Source organism: Neovison vison, chromosome 1 (assembly GCF_020171115.1).
Source record: "Neovison vison isolate M4711 chromosome 1, ASM_NN_V1, whole genome shotgun sequence".
Taxonomy (NCBI): domain Eukaryota; kingdom Metazoa; phylum Chordata; class Mammalia; order Carnivora; family Mustelidae; genus Neogale; species Neogale vison.
Window position 1 is genome coordinate 14330274 of NC_058091.1, and position 15688 is coordinate 14345961.

Below are 15688 nucleotides of genomic sequence, written 5' to 3' on the forward strand. Positions count from 1 at the left end.
TATTCTGTTTTTCTTAGGCACTGCAGAATGAAGTTGTATCCCGGGCCTCGATCTATAGCAGCCTTTTGCAACTGAAGGAGTCACTATTCTCAGTGGCCTCCAAAGATGATGTGAAAACAATGAAAGTACATTTGGAACAGTTGGATGAGAGATGGAGAGATTTGCCACAGATAATTAACAAAAGGTTGGGTTTTTTAAAAAGAATGTTTTTATATTGTTCATTTTTTTAATGGTAAGCATATAAATTAAGAAAGCAGAGATTTTTTGCTTTTACTTAATTAAACTATTCAAAAAGTATGGAAGGGAAAGAAATTACTTTGTTATTTGTGGTGGGTATTAAGGAGGGCACGTATTGCATGGAGCCATTTGGTGTTGTATATAAACAATGAATCTTGGAACACTGCGTCAAAAACTAATGATGTATTTTATGGTGACTAACATAACACAATAAAAATAAATAAATAAATAAATTTGCCCAGCAAAAGAAACAAGCAACAGAACTAAAAGACAACCTACTGAATGGCAGAAGATATTTGCAAATGACATATCCAATAAAGGGTCAGTATTCAATTAAAAAAAGGAGTTAGGATTCAAAATATAGAAAGAACTTCTACAAACCCATCACCCAAAAACCAAATAATCCAATTTAAAAATGGGCAGATGATATGAATAGACATTTCTCCAAAGAACATGGCTAACAGACACTTGAAAAGATGTTCAACATCACTCATCGTCGGGGACATGCAAATCAAAACCACAATGAGATGTTGTCTCACACCTGTCAGAACAGCTAAAACAACATGGGAGAAAAACAGATGTTGGCAAGGATGCAGAGAAAGGAGGAGCCTCTTTCACTGTTGGTGGGAATGCAAACTGGTGTAGCCAATGTGGATAACAGCTCCTCAAGAAATTAAGAATAGAATTATCATATGATCTAATAATTCCACTACTGGGTATTTAACCAAAGAATGAGAAAACATTAATTTGAAAATATATATTGCCCCTATGTTCATTGCAGCATTATTTACAATAGTCAAGCTATGAGAGCACCCAAATGTCCATCAACAGATGAACGGATAAAGAAGAGGTGGGGTGTATACACACACACACACACACACACACACACACACACAGTGGAATATTACTCAGCTGTAAAAAAGAATGAACTCTTGCCATTGGGAACAACATGATTGAATCTAGGGAGTATCATGCTAAGCAAAATAAGTCAGAGAAAGACAAATACCATATGATTTCACTCATATGTGGAATTTAAGAAGAAAAACAAACGAGCAAAGAAAAAAGAGACACTAAAAAACAGACTCTTAACCAGAGAGGGGTGAGTGGGGGGAGGGGTGAAATAGACAAAATAGACGAAAAGGATTAAGATGTGCTTACTGTGCTGAGCTTCGGATAAGGTACACGGTTGTTGAATTGCTGTATTGTACACCTGAAATTAACATAACACTGCATGTTAACCATACTGGAATTAAAATTTTTTTAAAAACCCTCAAGTGCTCAAAGATCAGCATATCTGATGAACCTCAGTCCCCAATTTTTGTCTCACCATTAGGGAAAATGACCAAACTAACTGAAAAATATTGAAGAGGGTAGGGTTGCTCGTGTTTGTATTATTTTTGCCCAAGCTGTTTGTATACTGGAGAAAAACGGTATTTAAAATTTCGCCTCCCATGGTATTCTCCACTGAGGCAGTGGCAGTGTGGAACAGGGCTGTGTCAGATGAGGTCAGAGGAGTGGATTATGTGGGGTCCCTCATCGGCCACAATAAGGACTTTTGAGTTTGCCTTCCTCTGTGCAACAAGTTGCCTCCGTGTTAGGCTTGGCAGACAATGTTCTGATTACATTATAGCCATTCCTGGCTATTACCTAGAGAGTGAACTGTGGAGACACAACGGTCTCCACTAGTCTCTCTAGTGGTCTCTAGTAGTCCACTAGAGCGTGGACTGTGGAGACAATGGCAGGAAGGAGGCCACGGAGGAGGCCACGCAAGAGGTGAAGCAATTTAGACCCAGGTGGGCTTGTGGAAATGGGGAGGAGAACACAGACTCTACTCTGTGTGTGTGTGTGTGTGTGTTACGGGGGTGGTAGATACAGATTAGATGTGATGATAAAGAACCAGGGGCATGAAAGATGGCTCAGGGGACCACCTTGGGGACAGTGGTAATGCTCAGTGAGATGTGGGAAATTGAGAATAAAGGGTTTGAGAAGTAGAAGACATCAAAAATACCGGTGTGCTCACGTATGACAACATCTTTTTGCCTTCAGTTAAGGTTATTGCGACAACAAACATATCATTTTTTCTGTTAACTTGTGAGACATTTTCACTTGAACACCTTTCTCTCCGCAGGATCACTTTTCTTCAGTCGGCGGTTGCTGAGCACCAGCAATTTGATGAACTGCTGCTTTCCTTTTCTGTCTGGATTAAGCTGTTTCTCGGTGAATTACAGACTACTTCAGAGATCAGCATAACGGACCAGCAGGCAGCATTTACTCGGCACAAGGTAAAGGGCAAACTTTAAGATCCAAAGAAGAATTTATTCATAAAAGAGCTCTGGAATTATAAAGAAAGCATTTTTTCAACCCAGCCATTCTGCACTAGTTTAACCTTGCATTCGTATGCAGATGTTTTAATAATGGGACCTGTGGGTCCTAGCAGTGTGTTACACAGATAAATTAAGCCGATAAAACCATTTCACATGAACTAGACAACCACATTAAGACACTATTTTTTCAAAATGGAGTGAGTGATTTCTAGGGTAAAGTGATGAGACTGTTTGTTTTTAAGCTTCTTGGTTTGTTCTGTTCCAATCTTGAAAACTAATAGGGAATTCCAACGCTTTAATGATGCAATTTTGCTAAATTACTGTTTAACTCAGAAGCTATTTAAAATTCATGATTTATTTTCCTTATTTGTAGATCATGCATACTATCTATCCTGGCATTAAAAAAATAACATTTAAATCAAGTGTTGGGGTAGTTGGAGATAAGCTACGTAATAAACTTAAGACAATATTTAATGATAAAACATTTAATATTTATAGAGTGCTCACTCTGCCCTGGGCTTGCTGATTGGTTTTACCAAAAGAAATAGTACTTTCTCGTATCTTTATGATCTCAAGTAGTTTGTGTCTTGTCACGGGACACACTTTGATTACATGGCCGTGTAAGCATGATGAGCCGGGGGGACCCTAAGGGGGTGTCATCACAGGGTCCCTCTCATTCACTTTTAGTCCTTTCTGCACGACTGCAAAGGTTCTTCCCGGCTTGCTCTCCTCTTAGCTTATCAGTACTCACCAAATGTCTACAAAACAAGCTCATAAATCAGGTCAACCAGAGTTTTCTTAGGGTAAATCGGTCAAGCATTTGTTCACTCACTGTGTTGGTTTCAAAAGGATGACCCCCCGCCCCATTGTCCTTCACAAACTTACTCTTGGGTTGTAGCTGTACAGGAGCTTTGAAAAAAAACGTGTGTCTCAAAAGGGCAGAGAACGAATTGTAAATTTTCTGAAGTAAATGTTCAAAGCTTCTTTCTAGAGTTTAACGGTCAAACAAAGGGGCATTTAAGGCCGTTGTGTTCAAGATTAAGTGGGGTGATAATTTCTCTTTAATGGGAAGCATGCTGAGATTGTTAGCAATGCTCTGAGAGATTTCGAACATGATTTATTGTGAGCAAGCCACATTGCCCACACAATGGTCTCGATGAGTTCATTTTTGTTTCTTTATAGGAGGCAGCTAAAACCTGTGTTCATCTGCCTCACGCACTGCCTCTGAAGAGAGGCTGATGCCCATCTCTTCCTAGGCTCCCTCCCTACAAGCTGTTAAAATTAACATTATTACATACATATTTAAAATTTCCAAACTTCAGTATCTTTTATATAGATAGATAGTAATATAATATATAGTATTGTTAGAATATAGGTATATATATTTGTATATATACGGTGTTGTTAAAAAACAAAAATTGACTGAGTAAATTTGAAGATTTAATTGGCTTTACGAAGTGATTTGTGAATCAAGCAGTATCTTATCTAGCAAGTAGAAAGGAGCTCAGGGGGTTGTAAAAAATGTCAAGTTTTCATTAAAGGAGAGTGAGGCACGGAAGTTATTAGTAAAAGAAAAGAAAGGATCATTTTAGGCAAGGCCACTTTCCCTTGGGGGTAAGAATGGGGGACTTATCTTGGCGGGGCGGGGCGGGGGGTGGGGGGGGAGGAGAGGGCCTCTGTGACAGATTATCTTATCTGTACTGACCAGAAAATTCCTGACTGACAAGCTAATGCTGTATTTCTGGAGGATTCTGAAACCGCAATTAGGTTAGGTATGAAGGACCAATTTGGTGACATGACCTACCATTAGTGACTCCATTTGGAGCCTGTGATTTGCTTTTTGCTGAGATATATAGATAGATGGATAGAGTTAGAGATAATATTTTGTTGAAATATATATAATACTATTATATATAATATAGTATTTAGGTATGACATATTATTTATACTAGAATAACAAACTTTATGTATACATATGTATTTTAAATCTTCCAAATTATACTTATATGTGTATGTATTTATATAAGATTTCCTTCTACAATTTCTATTCATGAAGACATTCTCTTCCATGCAATGAATTAGTTCCAAATCAGAGTTGTGTTTTATGTGAAATATATAGACGAGAAAACAGGAAACTCTAAGACCGTTTCTTAAAAAAGATTCACCACCGATGACCTTTAAAGCCTACAGCATCCATTGCACTGAAAATGGATCTCGCTCGACATGACAGACGGTGAATGTGTCTGTGTCCCTAGCCGCGGTGTATCTATCCGAGGACTCAGTGACCCGCTCTTCCCTTCCAGGACCACACGGCAGAAGTCGAGAGCAAAAAGGGAGAACTGCACCGTCTGCGGGATCACCTCGTCAAGCTGGGTGCTCTGGGTCGAGCTGAGAACCTCCCCGTCCTCCAGGGCAGGGCCGAGGACTGCTTCCAGCTGTTCGAGGAGGCCAGCCAGGTCGTAGAAAGGCGGCAGCTTGCCCTGTCGCAGCTGGCGGAATTCCTGCAGAGCCACGCCTCGCTGTCGGGGGTTCTCCACCGGCTGAGCCACACGGTGGAAGCAACCGACAGGATGAGTAAGAAACAGACTGATTTATTGGAAAAGGACTTAAATCGTGCGATTCAAGACGCTAAAGCGCTGGAATCCGCGGCCATCAGCCTTGACAGCGTTCTGGCCAAAGCTCAGTACCATCTTAAAAGCGGCAATTCCGAGCAAAGGACTTCCTGCCGGACGACAGCTGATCACCTCTGTTCTGAATTAGAGCGAATCCAGAACCTTCTGGGAATGAAGCAGAGCGAGGCAGATGCCCTGGCCGTACTGAAGAAAGCATTCCAAGACCAGAAAGAGGAGTTGCTGAGAAGCATCGAGGACATTGAAGAAAGGACGGACAAGGAGAGACTGAAGGAGCTTACCCGCCAGGCTCTTCAGCAGAGGTAAAAAGAATCGACTGGAACCTGGTGTTCCGTCGACTTTTTTTATTTGTTCTAGAGTTAACGGCAATGCTTTGATGGTGTCATATTTAGCAACTTCTTTTAATATTTTGAGGATAAAATTAATGACTAACTGGACACTTAAGAAGTACTAATATGGGGCGCCTGGATGGCTCAGTGGGGTAAAGCCGCTGCCTTCGGCTCAGGTCATGATCGCAGGGTGCTGGGATCGAGCCCCGCATCAGGCTCTCTGCTCAGTGGGGAGCCTGCTTCCCCCTCTCTCTCTTCCTGCCTCTCTGCCTGCTTGTGATCTCTGTCTGTCAAATAAACAAATAAAATCTTAAAAAAAAAAAAAAAAAGAAGTACTAATATTTTTTTGGTTTCCTGAAGGATTTTCCCAAGGGCTTTATCTATATAAGCCATGCTAAGATCTTATCTGTCACAGACAATAGAGATCATATTATCTATGTTTAAGCAACGTTTCACTGTTAGAAGGGCCTGGTGGTCTGTAGGACGAATGAAGGCAGAGGCGAGAGCGGGTGATCCAAGTAGCTCTGTCGTCCTCGTGGTGAAAGTAGGAGGGAATTCCTTCCTGGTGGCTGCCAGACCCTCAGAAAGCCTGAGCAGGCTCCTCAGACGAGAGTGAATGACAGGATATTGGCAGAGAGAAAATGGCATAAAATGGTTCTTTTGCAGACAGGAAATGGAAATGATATCCCTGGACCTTGGTAAGGTGATAAAGCGGCCATCTGAGATTCCCATTCCTTCACTTGAAGTGAAATCAGTCCGCTGGCCGAGGCGTTTCCAGCAGCCACCTCCAACTGTTTGCGCAGAGGTGTGGCAAAGGCAGACGAGTGGGTTTAAGCAAAGTTGGGGTTTTGTCAGTGCGTTTTATAGAGAAGTTAAGAGGTGATGGGTATTTTTCCTGCAGTACATTTGGAAGTGATTTTTTTTTCCTCTAATACTATAGCCTTCTTCCCAATCTTGTTTTTCCTCCTTAATAGAACTTTCTCCCCATTTGTGTTCTCAGGGATGTTTGTCTTCCATTTTTTCAGGGGGCAAGGAAACAGCTGAAATGCTGTCAAACTAAAGTGTCCACAATTGAGGATTTTGTTGACATGCAAGACCATTGCCATTTGCCTCCTTTAAATTGGAATTAAGCACTTAGCAAAGGCTTACCGTCAGATCGTAATGGCTCTTGAGGTTTCGTGCCTTTTGAGCACTAGGCCCACCAGCTTAACAGTAAACTAACAAAAAGGAGTAAGATTTGAGGAGGAAACGTAGCCTCCAGAATAAAGACAAAAGGAGGAGCCAAACATGGCAAAGGAGCAAACAGCTTTGCTGGCCCGCATCAGCCAAGCAGGCAGGAGATCCTGACATTGCTGGAGAAGAACGTCCAGGCTGGGCTCAAGAGCCACAGCCACATACCTAACACTGAACTCACCAAAGCCACGCAGAGGTGATGGAAAATGTTGCGTTCAGTTGATGGATTTATTAAAGCCCCCCATTCTTACGCGTCACTGTGTGCCTTCGGGCAAATCACTTGTTTTCTTATAAGGTGCAGATCATGCTAATGTGTGCTCCTAACCACTTCGTTTTGGAATTCAATGGAATCATGCATGGATATTCACTTTATAAACTCTACACCACTGTGTACCCAAAAGCAAGAATGCATGAGTCCATGGCCGCCTCTATGGGACCACGTTTTATGAGTACTCAAATATTAGTATATTAGGGACAAAAAAAAATAGTTATTTTTATTTTATTTTAATTTTAAAGGTTTTATTTATTTATTTGTCAAAGAGAGAGCGAGAGAGTGCACAAGCAGGCAGAGTGGCAGGCAGAGGCAAAAAGAGAAGCAGGCTCCCTTCGGAGGAAGGAGCCCAGTGTAGGACTTGATCCCAGGACCCTGGGATAATGACCTGAGCTGAAGGCAGCTGCTTAAACGACTGAGCTACCCAGGCATCCCAATTATTTTTATTTTAAATGAAACAGTGTACCCTTAAATATTATTTTACATGAATTGGACTTTGGGACACGGAAGGCCTTTTTACTAAAGATCTTTTAATAAATACTTACCTGCTTTGCCTACAAGCTCAGCCCTAGTCTTAAAACTCTTATAACCTGAAATCAAAATAGAAAAAGAATACAAACTTAGTGGAAAGTTGAAGATGAATGGTTAGAATGACTTTAAATTTTCCCAAGGTATAGTCTATAGTTCTGAAAAGTTCATTTTTATTTTTATTTTTTTTTAAAGATTTTATTTATTTATTTGACAGAGAGAGATCACAAGTAGGCAGAGAGGCAGGTAGAGAGAGAAGGAGGAGGAAGCAGGCTCCCTGCTGAGCAGAGAGCCCGATGCGGGCCTCGATCCCAGGACCCCGAGATCGTGACCTGAGCCGAAGGCAGCGGCTTAACCCACTGAGCCACCCAGGCGCCCGGAAAGTTCATTTTTAAAGTGTCTTTCACAGTTGCTATACATGAATTCAATTGTTGTGTTGAAAGTTTCTCTAGATACCTATAGGCATGCTTTATGGAGAAGAAATATCAGTCCTTACCCTTGGTAAATTAATAATAAGATGTTTTAATTCACAGATTGAGAGTCTTTAATCAGTTAGAAGATGAATTGAATTCTCATGAGCATGAACTATGTTGGCTGAAAGACAAAGCTAAACAAATGGCCCAGAAAGATGTAGCCTTTGCATGTGAAGTCGATAGGGAGGTAAACCGCTTAGAGGTTACCTGGGATGATACCAAAAAACTAATTCATGAAAAGTAAGTAAAAAAAAAAAAAAAATGGCTTTTTTTTTTTTTTTTTAAACTTTCTATCTTGTGGCACTGCGCTGTTGCCTGTTGATTTGCTTTGGTGTGATCAAGATTTGAATACCTTTTGCCACTTCTGTATTCTGTGTCTCTTTAGTACCGTTAGAGAGTTAGTCATGCAGAATTTTGTTGCGGAAGTTGTTGAGATGGCAATGACAGGTAAAATTCACCGGGGGAAAGCAGGAGCTGTCAACACTTATAAGGTGCTAACCAATGAGACTTAAAACTTTTGAGTTTCTTTTTTTTTTTGTTTTTGTTTTGCTGTACTTATTTGTCATTAAGGTATGATTTGCATATAGTAAAATTCATCCTGTATATGCCCTTAAACGGTATGAGTTTAATGCACATCTAGTTAATGAGTAGATACACATAGTTAATGAGTAACTATTATATCTAGTTAATGAGTACACACACATAGTTAATGAGTAACTATTATATCTAGTTAATGAGTACACACACATAGTTAATGAGTAACTATTACAACTATCAAATCTCATATAATCATTCCACCTCCTGAAAAAAATCATCTCATCGTAGTCAGCCCCTCCCCCACTCCTAGCCCCTGGCAAACTTTGATCAGTTTTCTGTGTCTGTAGTATCTTTTCAGAATCACATATAAATGGATTTTTTCCAGTTTGGATATTATAAATAAAGCATCTAGACATGTTCAGTTTTTTGTGTATACATAAGTTTTTACTGCATTTGGGTAAACAACTTCTTTTACTCAACACACTAGACATTGTTATGTGTGTTAATAAAATCCATTTTTTATAGTCAAATTGTATTCCATTTAATAGGCATACCGTACTTTACTCATTCACCAGTTGATAGATATTCGAGTTCTTTCCAGTTTGGATGACTATAAAAAGAAGCACCTATAAATATTCACATTCCATTTTTCATGTGTACATAGTTTTTATGACACACTGTGGATTATTAATGTAAGCTTCTAAAAATTTAACCATGTTGTAAAATTTTACCCCATGTTATTGAACATTCTCCTAAATTGTGATTTGTTAGAGATTGTACAGTATTCAGTTATAAGAAGGTATCAGAGTTTATTCACTTATTAGCCTATTTTTTTTAACATTTAGGCTATTCCTATTTTTTTCCTCCTATTATAAATATTGGTGTAAAGAGATAATTTTACATAAATCTTGTGCACATCTTTTTCTTTGGAAAAATTCTTATGTGTGGAATTGCTTGTGCCCACGGACATTTTATGCTTATAAACAGAAACCATCTTCTTTGTTTGACAGTTTTCAGAGGATTCATATTCCATGAAAATTTGTGTCATTGAAAATGGGAAAAAAAATCCTTGTGTGTATTTTACTTATTTAGCAGCAGTTTTTTGTTTGTTGGTTTGGTTTGTTTGTTTTTCTTCCCCTTAATATACACCATTATGATGTAGTTAAATAGTGAAAAAATTGAAAAGCAAAAATTTGTTGGCATCTACATAAGTTTTAGTTGTCAAGAACATATATTTTTTCTTGTCACTGAGGTCACAGATTTTGTTTTAATGGCTGTGTGCATTCTTTTCTCTTGGAGAGCAATTTGGATGTTAGAGTTAAGTTGACTTGACCGCATTCTTCATCCTGGTAGGTAGAAATATGGCTTCCTCTTGATTCCAGCATCCATCTAAGAATAAATTTACATAGTTACATATCAGGTCCAGTCATAGGGAACACTTACCTTTCATACATGATAATAAATGATACCTTTTCTTTAATTACTATAGCCAGGGTCAGTGCTGTGGACTTATTGACTTAATGAGGGAATATCAGAACTTGAAGTCGGCTGTATCTAAAGTCCTAGAAAATGCCAGCAATGTGATTGCAACCAGAAATACTATAAAAGATCAGGAAGATCTTAGATGGGCTTTATCCAAGGTAATAATTCAAAATGTATTTATTTTAGTAGACTACTTAGTAGATCTGATTTTCAGATCAGATATATATATATATATATATTTTAGGAATACTGATATCCTAGGATTCTAACAATCCAAAAAAATGTATAGTTCATTAATATCACTGGTTTCTGCATAAGGTCAACCATGAATTAAATTTCTTAGAGGCTAATGGTTTTGAATGATTGACTTATCACTGATTATTTTATTAATTAAGGAAACATTTATGTCCACAGCATGAAACCGTCAAGAATGAAATGTGTAATAAACAGAAAGAATTGGATAATTTTACCAGTAAAGGAAAACAGTTGTTATCCGAGCTGAAAAAAATTCACAGTAGTGATTTCGTCTTGGTGAAAACAGACATGGAGAGCACTGTGGACAGATGGCTGGATGTAAGATAATCCACCTGAATTGTATGAACAGTTTGCATTTTCATGTTTGTCAGTCAGTATTTTTGGGTGAAGGATTATTTAAGGATGTGAATTCCATTTTTAGCTTTTTGAAAATTTTTTTTTAAAGATTTTATTTATTTGAGAGAGAGAACCAGCACAAGCAGGGGGAGAGGGAGAAGCAGACTCCCAGCTGAGTGGGGAGCCTGACTGCAGGGGCTTGACCCCAGGACTCTGGGATCATGACCTGAGCCGAAGGCAGACACTTAACTGAAGGCAGATGCTTAACCGACTGAGCCACCAAGGTGTCCCTCATTTTTAACTTTTAATGCTAGTGTGCAAAATTATATTTTGAAGAAAAACAGTATTCACATAAAGTTTAGAATTAATAAAAAAAAAAGTTGTTTGCTTTATTTTCTTAAAATTTTGTGGGAGATTTTCAGGGGCGCCTGGGTGGCTCGGTCAGTTAAGCATCAGACTCTTGATTTCTGCTCAGGTCATGATCTCAGGGTCCTGTGATCAAGGCTGGGTTGGGCTCTGCACTGGGCATGGTAGAGCCTAGTTAAGACTCTCTCTTCCCCACGCCTTCCTCCTCCACCTCTTAAAACAAAACAAAGCAAAACAAAACAAAAACTTAGTGGCAGATTTTCTCAAATTTCACTTGGTAGCTTTAATTACAACATATTTATAACTCTAAATATTTTTTCCAAAACTCTAGGATTATGGATAAAAATTAAAGAATAATTTATAAGTATCTTACAGAATATGAAACTATAATGTGTAATAATTTGGGGCTATAAGACTATAATTTTGCATTGAAAAACATGAGACTTGTAGTCTACATCCTTGGGTTTTAGTTCTTGCTCTGTCATTTTCTAACTATGTGACAGAAGAACAAGTCACTCGATCCCTCTGGAGCTCTACATCTCAAGCCATACATATTTTATGTAGCATCCAGCTCAAAAATCCAGTGATTCGGTTGCCCTCCTGTTAACCTTCGCTGTATTACTGGAGGTTAAGTTACATAAGCTGAATTACTAAAGTTAGACATTGATAATTATGTACTGTAATCTAATAATCTGGGGACTGCAGAAAACCTTACCCACTTCCACTTTTAAAAGAACATTCTTATTACAGGAAGACTATTAAATACAAATGCTTTACTTTAAATCTACAAAGTTGGTTGATATCTTATGTATTTATTTATTCTATAAATATATTCAGGTCTAAGTAATGTCCACTTTTATGTTTCAGCCTTACAAATAAAAGTGTTTGCCATGTTACTTTTAAAAATAAACCCAACACTCCCCTTGGTGGGTGTCTATCTTATACAACTCAATCTAAGAATATGTTACAGTTGACTCCAATAGACCTGCTCTTAATTTCCCAATTTACAAATGAAAATCAAATGTCTCAGAAATTTGGTCAATTCTCCCAATGACAGAAACAATTTAGTAATGGTTAGCATTTGGTTGAGTCAAGTGCACTAATTCCCTTACAATCATTTTTGTAAAGCTTTGTTTTTCAGTGAAAATATAATTTTTTTACTAAGGCAGCATCAACATTGTTAATACTTTGGTGGGGAAAGAAGCACCTTAAAGCCCCAGATGAATAATGGTGTGGCTTCTGTTTTCCATCCCAGATGTCAGAGAAGATTGAGGAGAACATGGATAGGCTGAGGGTAAGCCTGACCATTTGGGCTGATGTACTTTCAAGTAAAGAGGAAATCGATGGATGGTCCAATAGTTCCGTTCCACAGTTGGCCGAAAGCATCAGCCACCTGAATAACAGCGTCAGAGCAGAAGAGGTCCTTAAGGAATTTGAGGTAAACTGACTATATCTACTTTTGTGAGCTGGTGAGCTCATTAACCAGAATATGAGAAAGTTGTATCCTTTTTGTTAAAGTTCTTTCTTTCAGAGACACATATGTATGCTACCGAAGTCTTAACTATCTTTGGCTATTTACCCGAGAGTTGAATAGGCAATGGTTAAGACTTATTCCTCCCATTTTTATCACTTCTTAGTTGGGGCTCTGTACTTAAAATATTAGTAAAAAAGTGAAAGCCCATAAAATCTGTATTCTTCCCACTTTCCATTCAGCTAAGACTATTACGCCTTCCTGCTGTAAAACCATGTTGAAGGTGTTTGTCATTTAGTAATATTTAGAGGAGTTGTTTTTTTTTTTTTTTTTTCACTCAAACAAGATGTTTACTGAGTACTTACCATGTGCCAAACACTTAACCTTAGGTGCTAGGTTCTTCTACTTCCTCTTCGGAAATGGGAGAAAACTGGAGACCAGAGTGTGACAGGTTTCCCCAGAAACTGGCCTTTGAAAGTTCTAGTCACCAGTTTATTTTAAACTTTTTATTTCCATTTCTTGCATTCATTTATTTATTCATTCATCAGATTCTTAATAAGCACCTAAAGTATGTCAGGCACTGTGGTAGACCCTGAGAATAAACGGTAAGACAGATAAAGTCCCTGTACTTGTGGCATTTACTTTATTTACATTTACACTATGTATGCAAAATGTGCAGTTGTAGTTAGGCTGGGATGAAAAATGAAGTGGATAAGAGGAAACGGTGACAAGAGATAACTTGTTTCATAAAGCATATAATCACTACTCTCCATGAGGGCACAGATTAGTCACCACTGCATGCTCGGGTGTTCAGGACTGTGCCCAGCACTCAAATGGAACAAGACACATACGTGACTGCAAGACACGTATCAAGGCAGATTTCAGACTGCAGTTTGAAAAAATGTAGGGGAATCAACTGTATGCCTACATTATCTACCTTTGATCCAAAAAACTTTCTAGAGATTTTTGAATCAAATGCCTATTTCTTTTTTTTTTTTTTTTAAGATTTTATTTACTTATTTGACAGAGAGAGATCACAAGTAGGCAGAGAGGCAGGCAGAGAGAGAGAGGGGAAAGCAGGCTTCCTGCCGAGCAGAGTGCCCAATGCGGGACTCGATCCGAGGACCATGAGATCATGACCTGAGCCGAAGGCAGAGGCTTAACCTACTGAGCCACCCAGGCGCCCCCAAACGCCTATTTCTAAGGGCAAACAGAAGTCGAGGAAATTAGCCAGACTGAAAATGCAATCAGGAGAGGGATACTGCGGTCTTTTAAGTTCTCTTTGATGTTAAATTAAGTTCTCAGAACAGCAGTACCTGCCAGAATAAGGTTCCTACCAGCTCTCAAAACTCAATTATTCAATTTTAAAGACATTTGCAAGCCGGTGTTAAACATAGCCATTACTGAAAATTAACTTACAATTAAATGATATTAAAAATCAAGCTAATAGTTACTTAAAACTTACCATTTTCAATTTCTCCTCTACATACAGCTATCATCTAGGCTCTTGAGCTGTAGGTATCCACTTGATCTGCACGGTGGGAATGTAAAGGCCCTGGGGCACAGCAGTGCTTTTCACCCTGGGCAGTGACATCATGTGTAGCTCAGAATGCTGGTCGATGCTGCAAGGCAGGGTCTTTTTTTTTTTTTTTTTTTTTTTTTGCGAGCTCGTTGTTTAATCGGCACACACTGCCCACCTACTGCTGATCTTTGGGATCCAGAAAGCCAGTGGGCATCAACCCCACATTCACGTCTAGGTTTAGTCACTCACAGGGTGGGTTTCTTTATGGTACCGACCACCTGTGTGGTACAGCAATCAATAACACGAGCAGACCGGATTCGGCCCAGGGCCTGACTGTGCATTGCTGCTGCAACTCAAAAATAAAGCATGTACATGTGCATGTGTAAACCTTCAGTTGTTCAGCCACTCCTGGAGGAAGCCAGGGGCCCCGGCACTTAGTTCATCACGTCTCACCGGGTAAGTAAGTCACTTTCTGGAATGAGGCTCAGGACGTTTGTTAGTGTCCACCAAGAACCAAAATGCTGTATTTAAGTTGAAAGGGATGCTTTATCAAGTGGTGCTTTGTGGCCCCAAATAAATAATGAAGTTTACAAGCATCTAATTTGTTCAGTAATGATTCTTTGTTCTACTTCTCTTTGTTTTGTGTTAGTGTTGGTGAAATCAATCAATCAATAGCCCCCCAAAAATAATTTTTAAAAGGTTTTTATTTATAATAAAGATATCTTAAATTTTTATTTGAAACATTTCTGATGTATTACGTATAGTCTACAGTAATGAGGCATTCCTAATGTGTATTTGCTTTGAAATGCTTCCTCAGAAGTGCAATGCTGCCATGGTAGCCAGTGATATTAATGCTAATGTATAAATGACGGTACTGAAAATCCCCACTGACTCAAGACTTTTTTAGTTAGTGTTTCATTTTTTCCAGGAGCTTCCCCCCCGCCCAATAAAGGACGGTGGGAAGAAAGTTCCGCACACTCCCTCATGTTCGAAGTAAAAGTTAATGATGACATTTTTCCACATGCATAAATAATGAGTCCTCAGAAAATCAGAGATTTTTTTTTTTTTTAAACTCTGGCTTGAAGTTGGGTTAACTCTTGGAGTTATTAAGTGCCAAATGTAATATGTCCATGTTTGCACAAGTTGTGCTTTTTCTTTTTTTTTTTTTTTTTTTTTTTATTTTGGCAGTCTGAAGTTAAAAACAAAGCCTTGAGACTGGAAGAACTTCACTGCAAAGTTAATGATCTTAAAGAATTAACTAAAAATCCAGAAACTCCACCAGATCTTCAGGTAAGTACTCGGGTTTGTAATAAGTACTACATACTAGACTCTCTCTCAAATATAATCTCTAATATAATTGACATATAATAACAATAAATAAATGTATGTATTATATAGAATACCTATGCATATATTCTCATTATTATCATCATCATCATTTTAAGCAGTCATGTGGATCTTACCATATAGGGGGTTAAAACATTAACATCTTTAGAACGCCTTGTGCTAGTATTAGTAGCATATTTCTAAGAGAAGTATAATAAGATTAGTTCCCCTTTTCCTTACTAAATTTTGGAAGTATTATCATCCAGCTTGCCTCACGGACCGTTTTCTGTCTGTACCAGAACAGAAAGCACACTTATGAATACTGATTTTTTTCTAATTCATTTAGTTGGTGATCGGGTTTGGCAAAA

At 38.6% G+C, this 15688-nt stretch overlaps 1 protein-coding gene across 18 annotated transcripts in view; it reads left to right on the plus strand.

Moving 5' to 3' along the window:
- The window catches only part of SYNE1 (spectrin repeat containing nuclear envelope protein 1), a 479099-nt gene that overhangs the window by 201999 nt on the left and 261412 nt on the right, over window positions 1-15688 (plus strand). For all 18 annotated transcript variants that reach the window (XM_044243752.1, XM_044243801.1, XM_044243842.1 and 15 more), the window contains 8 exons: window positions 18-184; window positions 2366-2519; window positions 4865-5493; window positions 8086-8265; window positions 10052-10202; window positions 10459-10617; window positions 12257-12439; window positions 15183-15284. In XM_044243752.1, coding sequence (XP_044099687.1) covers window positions 18-184; window positions 2366-2519; window positions 4865-5493; window positions 8086-8265; window positions 10052-10202; window positions 10459-10617; window positions 12257-12439; window positions 15183-15284 — 1725 coding nt within the window. The remainder of the gene's footprint in view (window positions 1-17; window positions 185-2365; window positions 2520-4864; window positions 5494-8085; window positions 8266-10051; window positions 10203-10458; window positions 10618-12256; window positions 12440-15182; window positions 15285-15688) is intronic.